At 43.8% G+C, this 12,405-nt stretch overlaps 1 protein-coding gene across 1 annotated transcript; it reads left to right on the forward strand.

Moving 5' to 3' along the window:
• The first annotated feature begins 8,128 nt into the window (after nt 1–8,128).
• Nucleotides 8,129–12,028, forward strand: LOC111165279 (calcitonin receptor-stimulating peptide 2-like). Its single transcript, XM_022555751.3, has 3 exons — nt 8,129–8,229; nt 10,794–10,925; nt 11,364–12,028. Exons 1-3 carry the CDS (start codon nt 8,144–8,146, stop codon nt 11,521–11,523), a joined length of 378 nt encoding a protein of 125 aa, XP_022411459.2. The 5' UTR covers nt 8,129–8,143; the 3' UTR covers nt 11,524–12,028.
• The last annotated feature ends 377 nt before the right edge of the window (nt 12,029–12,405 follow it).

Consider the following 12,405-nt stretch of genomic DNA (forward strand, 5'->3'; position numbering starts at 1 on the left):
GAAGTGTAAGTTTATAAACTTGCGTTATGTCACTAAAGTACTGATAATTTGCTACAGCAGCAATAGGGAACAAGTACTAACTCCCTCTCTTTTATTGTTCTTTAATTATTTCATTTGTTGAATCTCACCTCCCTAAGGGACCATAATCATTCTTAGGAGACTGGTCTTATTCCTCTTTCTTTTTCAGGCTCAGTTATATATGTGCTTTAGGCTCTAGGTGAACTCACTAAGCAGTCATATTACAAAGCTTCTGCTGACAACTTGCAGAAAGCGTGGCATCCAGGCAGGAACTAGGAGTCAGTTGTAGATCCATTTTTATGACAAAAGAATTTGGTGCTGCCATCCAGGTGGCAAGTTCTCTTTCCCGTCTCAGAGAGCACTATTACCTGTTTTAGTGTCAGGGATACAAGGGCAAGGTATCTGTCCCCCTCTTCCTCCTATCTATTTTGAAAATTCTCTGTTCCTCATGTTTAGCAACATTCTCCAGGCATATATATACCTAATTATATAGATATAGATATATGATATATATAACTGTATGTTATTGAATACACCATTGCTATTATTATTTTGAACAAATTGTTATCTGTTAGATCAAGTAAGTATAAGAAAAGTAAATTGATCGGATACTTGATGCCTATTCATATTGTTCTGTCGCCTTTTAATACACATTTAGTACACCAGGTCAAGGGAAACGCTAGAAATAGGCCTTTAGTAATGTGGTGGTGAGGTCTGGGGGCAGGGAAAGATTTCCATAGCCCTATAATTAGGTCTCAGTCTTTTAGTGAGAGTATTCTACCGGACTGTGAATAGGTGTTTCTCAGTTTTTCACAGGTGTTTCTCAGTTTTTTTTACTCCCCACTTAGGTGACAGAGGGGACTAGTGGGTCCTAGAGTTGGGTGTTTCCCTACTCCCACCTGAAAGCCTAGGAATGAAGTTAATTGGGAATTTCCCTTCCCCCAGGTCACTTAGTCTCTGATAACATAGCAGTAAAGCTAGGCTCTGGTTAACAAGAGTTAATAAGGGCAGGCCTTATTAAGAAATACAGATTGCTGTGGCGTATTTCAGAATGATTCCTTTTCTCCTTACCCAGCTGAAAGCACAAGGGGATTTTTCTCCCCTATTTACTGTGAGAACTTGGTTGAGCTACTGGAGGTAAATCTCAGACACGTGCAGGGCAGGAAGGTGGGTTTTTAAGTTTCAGAACTTGTCCACACTGATGCTCTAGCAATTCGTTGGTTATAGTTCAGGATTTCTAACTCTGTCCGCTGCTGGTTCCAGGTGAGTTTGCCCTTGTGAGTGCCTGCTCTGGGAAGCCATTACTCTCTGTATTCACCTTTCTGTCTCCCCAGTCTTAGGGGCAGAAATTTGCCCATTCAGTCCTTATCTCTCATAGGGCTCCTAAAAGAGTTGTTGATTTTTTCGGTATGTTCAGCTTTTTGTTATTGTGATTTCTAAATTCCTTGTAAGTGGAACCCTGTACAGTCAATTTTCAGTTAAAATTCTCCAGTTAATTTAACAGCTCCAAATTTCACCCAGACTGAAGAGAATGAATTTGTGTTGTTGTTGCTACTGCTGCTGAGGTTGTTACTGTTGTGGTTTTGTTGTTGTTGTTGACTCTGTATCATACACAAATTATATAGAATTAAAGGAGTAACCTAGAGGAGAACTTTGGCAAAACATTCTTTGGCATAAATCGTAGCAATATTTTCTTAGATCAGTCTCCCAAGGCAAAAGAAATAAAAGCAAGAATAAAGAATTGGGACATAATCAAACTTAAAAGCTTTCGCACAGCAAAGGAGACCATCAACAAAATGAAAAGGCAGCCTATGGAAGTGGGGAAAATATTTACAACAATGCCACTGACAAGGTCTTAATATCCAAGATATACAAACAGCACATACAGCTCAACATCAAGAAAACAAACGACCCAATCAAAAAATGGGCAGAAGATCTAAATAGACATTTTTCCAAAGAAGACATACAGATGGCCAACAGGCACATGAAAAGATGCTCAGCATCACTAATTATTAGAGAAAAGCAAATCAAAACCCCAATGAGGAATCACCTCACACTGGTCAGAATGGCTTATTCAAAAAGTCTACAAATAATCATTGCTGGAAAGAGTGTGGAGAAAAGGGAACCCTCCTACACTGTTGGTGAGAATAAAAATTGGTGGAGCCACCATGGAGAACAGTATGGAGGTTCCTTAAAAAACTAAAATAGAGTTACCATATGATCCAATGATCATACTCCTCAATATATATCTGGAGAAAACTGTAATTCAAAACGTTACATGCACCCCAGTGTTCATAGCAGCACAATTTACAATAGCCAACATGGAAGAAACCTAAATGTCCCTCAACAGATGAATGGATAAAGAAGATGTGGTACATATATAACATGGAATATTATTCAGCCATTGAAAAGAATGAAATAATGCCATTTGAAGCAACACAAATGGCCCTAGAGATTATCACACTAAGTAAAGTAAGTCAGAAAGAGAAAGACAAATACCATGTGATATCACTTATATGTGCAATCTAAAATATGACACAAATGAACATATCTGCGTAACAGAAAGAGACTCACAGACATAGAGAACAGATCTGTAGTTGCTAAAGGGGAGGCGGGGTGGGGGAGGGATAGATTGGGAGTTTGGGATTAGTAGATACAAACTATTATATACAGAATGGATAAACAACCAGGTCCTACTGTATAGCACATGGAACTATATTCAATATCCTGTGTAAACCAATAATGGAAAAGAATACGACAAAGAATGTATATATATGGTATAACTGAATAACTGTGCTGTACAGTAGAAATTAACACAACATTGTAAATCAACTATACTTAAAATTAAAATAATTTTTTAAAAAAGATGTATATATAGTGGGAAATTACTCACCTATAAAAAAGAATGAAATAATGCCATTTGCAGCAATATGGATGGTCCTATAGATTATTCAATATCCTGAGATAAACCATATTGGAAAATAAAATTGTAAAGAATATATATATGCATAAAACTGAATACTGCTCCACAGAAGAAATGAACACAACATTGTAAATCAACTATACCTCAATTGAAAAAAGTTTTGAAACAAAGCACAGGAATCTAAGCTAAAAGTATGGAAATAAACACAGCAGTTAGAGTTTATCAGATGTTGTAAAAAAATGCTTTCTCCAAACTAGATTGTTTCCCCCTTTTAAACCTTTTAAACTTTTAAACCTGGTTTTCAGGTTTAAAAGTTATGAAATAAGACTGTACAATCAAGTGCCAAATAATCAGGTAACTATTTTTAAATCAGTATTTTCCTTGACTTTCTCAAGATCGATTTCCATTTAGTGCTTCAGTTAAAAGAAGTCTCAGGTAGGGCTGGATGCAACATAAGCAATGTGCACATGGTAAGGTCTAAACTTTGAGTTCACTTGGTAAATCAGGGATGGGCTCAGAGGAGAATAGTTTTGTGTCTCATACTAGGAGACTCTAGACTTCCGAAAGAACCCTAGGGTTAACCTTCTTTTCCCTGTCTTGTTGCTGGAAACTTCCATGGGGAAACCAACTCTGCACGTCAAATGAAATGAGAAGAGTGTCTCAAATGTTTGAGCTCACAATTTTGAAATCCAATTGAAAAGCTGCACTACCTAGCTAGGTCCGGATTCTCTGCTGGTTGGGATTAGATTAGAGTCCTATAAGAGTGGTGAGACTGGCTGGTAAATCTTCCACAGTAAATTAATTTCCTTTGTTTAATAAACATTGGGTGAGTGCCACCTGGTATGCAACACATGCTGCTAAGTGCTAAAGTTTGTTGTTGTTGTTTTTTTTGCGGTACGCGGGCCTCTCACTGTTGTGGCCTCTCCCGTTGCGGAGCACAGGCTCCAGACGCACAGGCTCAGCGGCCATGGCTCACGGGCCCAGCCGCTCCGTGGCATGTGGGATCTTCCCAGACCGGGGCACGAACCCATGTTCCCTGCATCGGCAGGCGGACTCTCAACCTCTGCGCCATCAGGGAAGCCCCAAAGATTTTTTTTTAAAACCTTGCCCCCAGCTCAGCACCAGGACTCATTAGAAATTCAGAGTACTTGATGGATGAGTTCATGACAGTCCCTCCCTATCTTGAGAGACTGACTTTTCAGGAAAAGCTGAAATTGCAGGACGCTACGTTAGCACCCTCTGGGTACAGACCCTGTGTCCTGCTTCACACTGCTAGCCCTTCGTAGCCACCAAAGATTTCAGAGGGGGAATGAATGTAGGCTTTGAAGGTTGATGGCACACGTGACAGCCAGGGGTGGAGTTCTGAGCTCACAAAATGATATGGTTACAAATTCGGCTTCTAAAATAGTCGTTTCTTAACCATTTTGTCATCACCATTCCACTGGTGAAAGCCATGGTTCTCTCAATAGGAAGAGGCAGGACTTCCCCAGGAAAAGGCGGGACTTCCCTGGTGGTCCAGTGCTTGACTCCGAGCTACCAATGCAGGGAACCGGGGTTCGATCCCTGGTCAGGGAAATAGATCCCGCATACCTCCCGCAGGCCACAAGTAAAGATTCCGCAGACCGCAGTGACGGTGCGCTCGCGGCAACGAAGATCTCCCCTGCCGCAGCTAAGACCCGGCGCCACCAAATGAATGAATAAGTTTTTTTTTTTTTAAAAAAAGGAAAAGGCAATCCATGTACACACGTACTTACAAATGATTTCAGAAGATTGATACGTCAGAAACCTCAGGTCTTGGAAGTCATGTCGGCAGAAGTGTTTTGCACCTGAGTTTTAATGCCTCGCCTACAACAGTCTTAAGTGGCAGAGCCCAATTTACATGCCGCACAGTATCTGCTTTGCCGCGTTCGCCAATTTAGTCTTGCTGCTGAGTTCCCTAACCCCGGTTTGGGTCTCAGCCCCCGATTTCTGCCTCGAGACTCCAGGATGCACTGAACCCGCGATCCGCCATCCTGAATCCTTTCCTTGCACGTCTTGCCTTTCCCGGCTCCGTGCCCAAGCGCACTTGCGCGCTTCCAACCGGTTATTCCATTCCCCGGATCCCCCACCGCCCTGCCTGAGGAGAGCCAGTTTCAGATATCCAGTTCCCCTGCTCCAAGGTTTTACTCGCTTGCATCAGTGCCACCGCTGCGGTTAAGAAGCAGAAATTGGAATAAGGGCATCTTGGAAGTTAGGTGTCCTGAGCCCGGAGACCACCAACCTGCAAGGGGAAGAGATGTGCCGCGAGGCCGCCGCCGTGTCGAACAAAACACTGAAGCTTCTTGACACTGAGGTTTGGGGCGTGGACCAGTGGCTCGGGTCACCTCGTGGCTCGTTTCGGCTAGTTTCGGTTCCGCCTGAGAAAACCAGCTACCTGGGATCCGTGTTTTATTCCACCACCCCGCGATCCCGCCGCAGTGCTTGCCGCGCTGGAGGGTCTGTACAGGCTGCTTGGATCTTGCGCTATGTGCTCAGACCCAGCGATACTGCGGACAGTGAGAAGCTTCGTTTTCTGCATTCTATCTGCTGAGGACAGCAGGTCAGCACCTCAGACCTTCCTGGAAGGCTTAGAGCAGGAGCTCCGACAGAGAGATCCAGAAACGTGCTGGGCAGGGTGTAGGAGAGTCGAGGTTGCTGGGTAATTGGGCTTTACAGAGCACACCTACTGAGAGTCGGTGCAGGTTTCGTGGATGCAGGTCCTAATCATGCCGCTCTGTGCATACTTAGGGCGGGACTGAGCGCATCACCTGGATGCCACTGAGCGCCAGTGTCATTTTGTGAGTGCCTGTGGTTTGGGAGTGGGCACATGTTTGGAGAAAGTACTGAGTTTGTGTGTGTAGAGTATGACTGAAGTGAGAGCGAGGATTGCACTCCGCTGGACTCTTCAGCACCGTCAAGCTTGGCGGGCTTTCTAGCAGAGGACTGAACTGCGGTAGACGTGGGTGCAGGGCTGGAATCACAGGTCACTGGAACGTCTTGGCAAACAGCAGCCGGAAGCAAGGGGCAGCTGGGCAAATGGTTCGAGAAGGAGGCTGAACTTTAGGTGATGAATGGTGGGGGAGGAGGCGTGGGCCTAGAGGTCCGCTTGGAAGCTTTTAGCCTTGCACTTCCATGCTCAGGCCCAGCAGGGCATCCAGCCCCTCCTTAACCCACATGATGGACCAAGCAGCATGACTCCAGGCAGCTGCACAGGGTGCTGTTTGGGAAGATGGATTGCGATCCCACAGAATCCCCTATGAACTTCCCTGGTAAGCACTTCTAGATCCCTACGTGGGCAGATAACAGGTACATACTTATTAATGATAACATTCCTTCAAGATGAGAATATGATCCCCATTTCATAGATAAGTATACTGAGGCACTAGAAGTTACTAGCCCACGATGTTTCCACCTGGAAAAGGCACAGCTGCAACAGAGTTCCAGTGTGACAAAGTTTTTGATCCTCTGTGTCTGATACCCACAAGCCCTGCCCTCCTGTGCGTGATTCCAGCTGCCTGAATCAGACCCCCTGCTTGGGCACAGAATCATCAACTCTATTATGCATTAACCCTCGAAGCTGCACTTGCACGGTGGTCTGCGGTCAGACCTAGGGGAGACAGCGTTCCTTGTAATGCTGGACTCTGCCCGACAAGATTGCACAGCTGGGGATGGAGTGGGACACGTGCGTGTTCAAAATCCGCAAAACTGAACAGGTGAAGTTAACCATGACGTCAAACTGTCCTCAAATTCCTACTCACTTTTCCTGTGTTTTTCGTTGGTCCTCACCAACCGCCCCACGTCCCTCTCCCGCCCCCGCCATCAATGACCTCAATGCAAATACAAGTGGGGTGGTCCTTCTGGATGCTCCAGGTTCTGGACGCAAGTGATGACACAATCCTTCTGGGGCTCAGATCCTTCCCCTCATTGGCTGCCCAGAGCTCCTGGACCACCCCAGACCCAGAGCAGTGGGAATAAGAGCAGCTGCTGGTGTTGGGAGGCATCAGACGCACTGCCCAGCTCGAGTGTCACTGCCACTTCTGCCACCGTGCCATCGCCTGAAGCCAAAGCTACTGCCACTGCTCCCTCCTCTGCTCCAAGCCACCTGGTTCCTGCTGCCAGGTAAGCCCGGAGATTCCTGCTTAGCTGGGATTCTGTTTTTCTCTCTCTCCCCTCTCTTCCTTCTCTCTCTCCATTACTTTTTCTTAGTTGATCTCTTCCAGTCTCAAAGGCTCTGTCCACTTCTGTCTAGGTCATTTCACACAACCTGCATTACTCTGCAATGCATCCCAGGCGTCTTCCACAGGTAACACTGGATGGTCTCAGTTCACGCACTCCCTGCTTCACTCTCCCCGCGCTGAGGCGGGCTCCAGTTTCCTTTCGCGAAGCACACGTGCTTAGGTCAGTTTGGGATGCTGGAGCTCCCCTGGCACTGCAAGCAGATCTGGACGCAGGAATAGTTTTGTGCAGATGGTGCTCTCACGGATCACGTCTTGTGCCTAGCGGACCACGGGAAATGCTTCAGAACCTGGGCCAGCGCAAGCGGGAGGCAAATAGGTGCAGTGACTGAGGGGCAGGCAGCCATTAAACGCAAGCCCCCGTTGCGAGTTCTGGGAACTTTTTTCCCAGTTTAAGTCCTGGGTTCCAATTTGAGACCCTTCCAGCTTGATTCTTACAGGGCACTCTTTACCAAAGTGTGGAGCAGCTGAGCAGTAGAATGTGGTTCTTCAGTTTCTCAGGGATTCCAACTGCAGAAATTTGTCCTCGGTAATCCCCTCCCCCCTCCATGTATGTGCAAAAGCCCGGCACCAGGAGGACGGCTCTGGGTTGCACAGTGGGAAAAGCTGTTGTGACAGGTACTCGGACTCTGTCCTCCAGGAGTCCTGGCCAACAGGTTGTATGTGAGAGTGAGTGGAGTGATGGGGCGGGGGCTACAGACTAAGACCTCCTCACCCAGTTGTCCCACTAGGTTTCTTTGCTAAACCAAGCATGCTGCAGCCTTACTGGATCTTCCAGCAGTCCATTTTGCTGAGCAGGAAATGATGGTGAATTGGAGTGACATGACTAGCATGAAACCAGAAGGCAAGGGAGTTAGAGGCATAGGCAGAGCAGAGCCTGGGTCTGTGGGCTCATGGAAGTTGTTATTCTGCAGGTGCTGATGTTATTCTTCCCTTGCAGAGAGTCGTCATGGTCTTCTGGAAGTTCCCCCCCTTCCTGGTCCTCAGTATCCTGGTCTTGTACCAGGCAGGCGTGCTGCACTCAGCGCCATTCAGGTGAGACAGCCCTGCCAGGAGTATTCCCAACTCCCAGTCTTATAATTCTGTGTTCTAAGTTGTGCTGTGCTGAATCTGGCTCTTATGGGGGGGTGGGTAATGTATGAATGTAAACATGTATATAAGTTTACCGTAAATTTTTTGTGATACAAACATGTGTATCACACAGTTTACAAACACACAGAAGATACAGGATACTCCTTGTAAATTTCATATACTGTAACTCATTGAACCTCACAGCATGCTTTTGTTGATTGTTACCGAACATTTCTATCTTTAGCAAACCTGTTTACTACTTTTACCATAATTTGATCAATGAATTGCATCCTAATCTGCTAATTACTTTGCCAATAAGTTTGTTATTATATCTATGTGATGTTTTCATCTAATTTCTCACCTTTATTCAAATTACATTAAACTGAAATCATTTTCAGATTCAAATCATTATCATTTAATTTTTAATAATGGCTGTATTTACACTAAGCTCATAAAATTCTTGAAAATCTAACCATCACCTTTCACAAGTCTATATAATCCACTTCGAGCAAACCACTTCTTTTAGGTCACACCAGAACCTAAATCCTGGTGAAGTGGTATTTTTGGATGGATACATGCCTCATGCCCTGTCCATTGAGAACTGGGCTGGGTTGATAGAGATGAAAAGGGGAAGGGTTCTAGGCCAGAGTTTTCCTGTTTAGAAGACACTTTGAGATTAAAGCCTTTGTGTGCAGTTTATTCATTGCTAATATGTGTATAGATAGTGGACAAACTTAAATCCTTATTTGAATCATCTAGTCTTTCTAGATGTGTAAAACTGCACAACATATGTTGAAAGTAGAGAGTTAAAGTAATACATTTTACGTATTTTTTTCTGTTAATTCATAGGAATGGTTATATTTGGGGAGTGGAATTGTTAAACTTGAGTCTTGGAGAGTAGGCTGACTGTTCATTGGGTAGTCGGGGAGGGAAGAGGAGACAGGGAAGGAAGTGCAGAGAAGGGATCTGTGCCCATGAGTCTTTAGACAAGTTCAGATTGTCTAACCCTTGTTCTATTTGTGTGTTTTAGTTAATATTGCTTTGTATTAAAGAATAAGAAACTCCTAATGTCCAAAGTATATTAAAAATAGAGTAGTAAAATAATCCCTTAATAAATGCCCTTTTGCTGGTTTTTAGGAAGGGCTGTATATTCTGGGAGTGTCTATGTTAATCCACATCTTGGAGCTAGATGTAGTGTTGTACTTAGTCGTTGAAATGCTGGAGAAGGGGTAAGAGGAAGGGTGAAGGGAAAGGGCTCTTGGCTAATATCTCCGTATAGAAAACAACTTTAGGTTATAACCATAGGTCTATATGTGCATTTTTGTAAAGTACCAATGTTTATTATAGACAAGGTTCATTCATTATTTTGCAACATCTAGGCTTTTTTAGATGTCCTGAAGTGACAATATATGGTAAAAAGTAGAGCTAGTGAATTAACCAATTTGTAAATATGTTTGTTATAATTCATGAAAAAGCAGCATCTTGGACATGGAATTGTTAAACCGTCTCTGAGAAATGTATGTCAGGACGTGTTCATTAGGTTGGCAGCAGAGGGGCAGAAGGAAGTATAAAGGGAGGGATGTATGTGGACATGTTCATATTTATATTTTGATGATAACCATTGATGTGTGTGCATCTCTTGGCTGTACTATAGGAATATATTGTTAAGTAATTCAATGGAAACATACCTCCTTGCTAACACTTTAATAGTTTAGATTGGATAATGAATCCTCTTAGAAGCATTATACTTTGTGTACTCTGTTGCTTTATGTCTCATTTTTAATTGAACATTAAGGGAATGTAGTATTTTAATCATAACTTTGCCAATATCTTTGTCTAGAGGCCTGTTGCCACTTTTGTCTTTTCTGAAATTTTTGTCACCAAGAAAGGCAGGATTACATTTTTCTCCTTCCAGATTGAGTTGGTGTAGTGTATTCTTGGTTATCAAAATACTCATAGCTTTGGGACTTTGAAATGATGTGTGAACAAGCATGATACATAACTGTATGATCTTAGTTACATAAAAATGGATGCTTAGTTGTGTAAATACACAAATGAGATCTAGAAGGACACATCAGTATACTGCTTGTGATGATGGATGACTTTGTTTTTTGTTTCTTGTGTTTTTTGGTTTCTTATTATGCACATTTTAACTTTTTCTCACTGTTGTGGCCTCTCCCGTTGCCGAGCACAGGCTCCGGATGCGCAGGCTCAGCGGCCATGGCTCACGGGCCCAGCCGCTCCGCGGCATGTGGGATCTTCCCGGACCAGGGCACGAACCCATGTCCCCTGCATCGGCAGGCGGACTCTCAACCACTGCGCCACCAGGGAAGCCCTGCACATGTTAACCTTTAAGAAATAAATGTTATTTTTAAAACCTTAAAAAAAGAAATTAAAAAGAGAGAGAGAATTGGGTTGGCCACATCCTCAGTGGAAGCCCCAGAAACCAAGAAAGCTGGCTGCTTATCCTGGGGTGTGGGGGTAGGCAGGGGCTCAGAGCATGAGTTGGGCTTCCTTCCCTTCCCTAGGTCGGCCTTGGAAAGTGGCTTTGTACCTGCTACACTCACTGAGGAGGAATCGCGCCTCCTACTGGCTGCAATGGTGAAGTATTATGTGCAGATGAAGGCCAGTGAGCTGGAGCATGAGGAAGAGGACTTCAGGTAAATCTCTGCACCCCTCCCAGAACATGGCTTACCCTTCCCCCAGCTTACCAGGAAGGGGTATACTTAAGAATGAGATTGGGTATAGTGCCATAAATCTCTCTCTCATCTCATAAGCCTTGGTTGGTGTTTAATTTACACAGGAAAGATTGGCTGTTACAGTTCTGTGTTCCAAGAACATTAACCCAGAGACATCTTTGGTCTTCTGACACCCCTAAAAATGTCTACAGGGAGTGATTGTGGCATTTTCCCTAAAACCCTTTGAAAAAAAAAAAAAACCCTTTGATTTTCTGCTGTGATGATTGTATTTAGCAGAAACATTTAAGGTTCACTGGTGCCTCTCAGAGTAGTAATTTTCCACTGATGATCCCATAGGGCAGCATCTGCCCTCAACCTCTCACTGACAGGCCTTCTCATTTTCTCCATCCTACAAATCAGCATCACTGCCCAGAAGAGTTCGTGCAACACTGCCACTTGCGTGACCCATAAGATGGCGGGCTGGCTGAGCAGATCTGGGAGCGTGATTAAGAGGAACTTCATGCCCACCAACGTGGGCTCCAGAGCCTTTGGCCACCACCACAGGGACCTGCAGGCCTGAACAGTGAAATGACTCCAGGAAGGTGACCGCCCTAGTACTTTGAATGACATGGCTGGTGGCTGGGTATTATTGCAGGGGTGCGGGTCACACTCTAACCCTCCCTGGGCATGTATCATAAAAAAATCTGTAGCGGCTGGATATAGAACAGAGAGTCTCAATAACTGAAATCCCTCTAACTTGGGTTTATTTTTATTTTTCCAGTGTCTCCTGGTGACACTAAGATCATCTGCCAGGAAATATAGAAACTCTTCACTTAAAACACTGTTCCCTGAAGTTATAATTGTGATATTCTAGTTTTTGAGTTTGAAAGGCAAAGACTCTACCCTTTGGGAGTATTCCTTACAATGTTATATACATCTGGATTCAGAGCATAGAGTTGGGTTCAAATATTGTGTTTGTCCTCTGCTAACTATGTCACCATGGGCCAGACCCTCTCTGAGCCTCAGTTTCCCCATATAACTTGAAGGCAACTATAGTAGATACATGTTAGCAGCTGAACTCTACTTCTTTAATTTGCAGTGAAAGCAACTTGCAGAAAAAATAGCATGGAAGACATATATACGCATGCTTCTTGATATTGAAAACACTCTTTTCCTTGAAATAAACTAAAGCTCAATGCAGAATAAAATCATTGTAGTTATCTAGTGTGCATCTTTTTAATATTTGATTCCATGTTCAATAAATATAACTCATGTCTCATTGGCTTATCTGGTAGCAAATCAGGACCCTGTCAGCCAACCTTGCCAAAGGGTATTACATCCATCATGGATTCAAACTAACTTAGTTTTCACAGACATGTTTTGTCCTTATAAGTTTTTTGATTGTGAGATCTTTTAGTGATAACATATCTGACAATGCTTTTTAAATAAGCTTTTGTTTGTT

This window comes from Delphinapterus leucas, chromosome 7, assembly GCF_059928025.1.
Source record: "Delphinapterus leucas isolate spDelLeu-1000000601 "Yukka" chromosome 7, BTC_Dleu_Yukka2, whole genome shotgun sequence".
Lineage (NCBI taxonomy): Eukaryota > Metazoa > Chordata > Mammalia > Artiodactyla > Monodontidae > Delphinapterus > Delphinapterus leucas.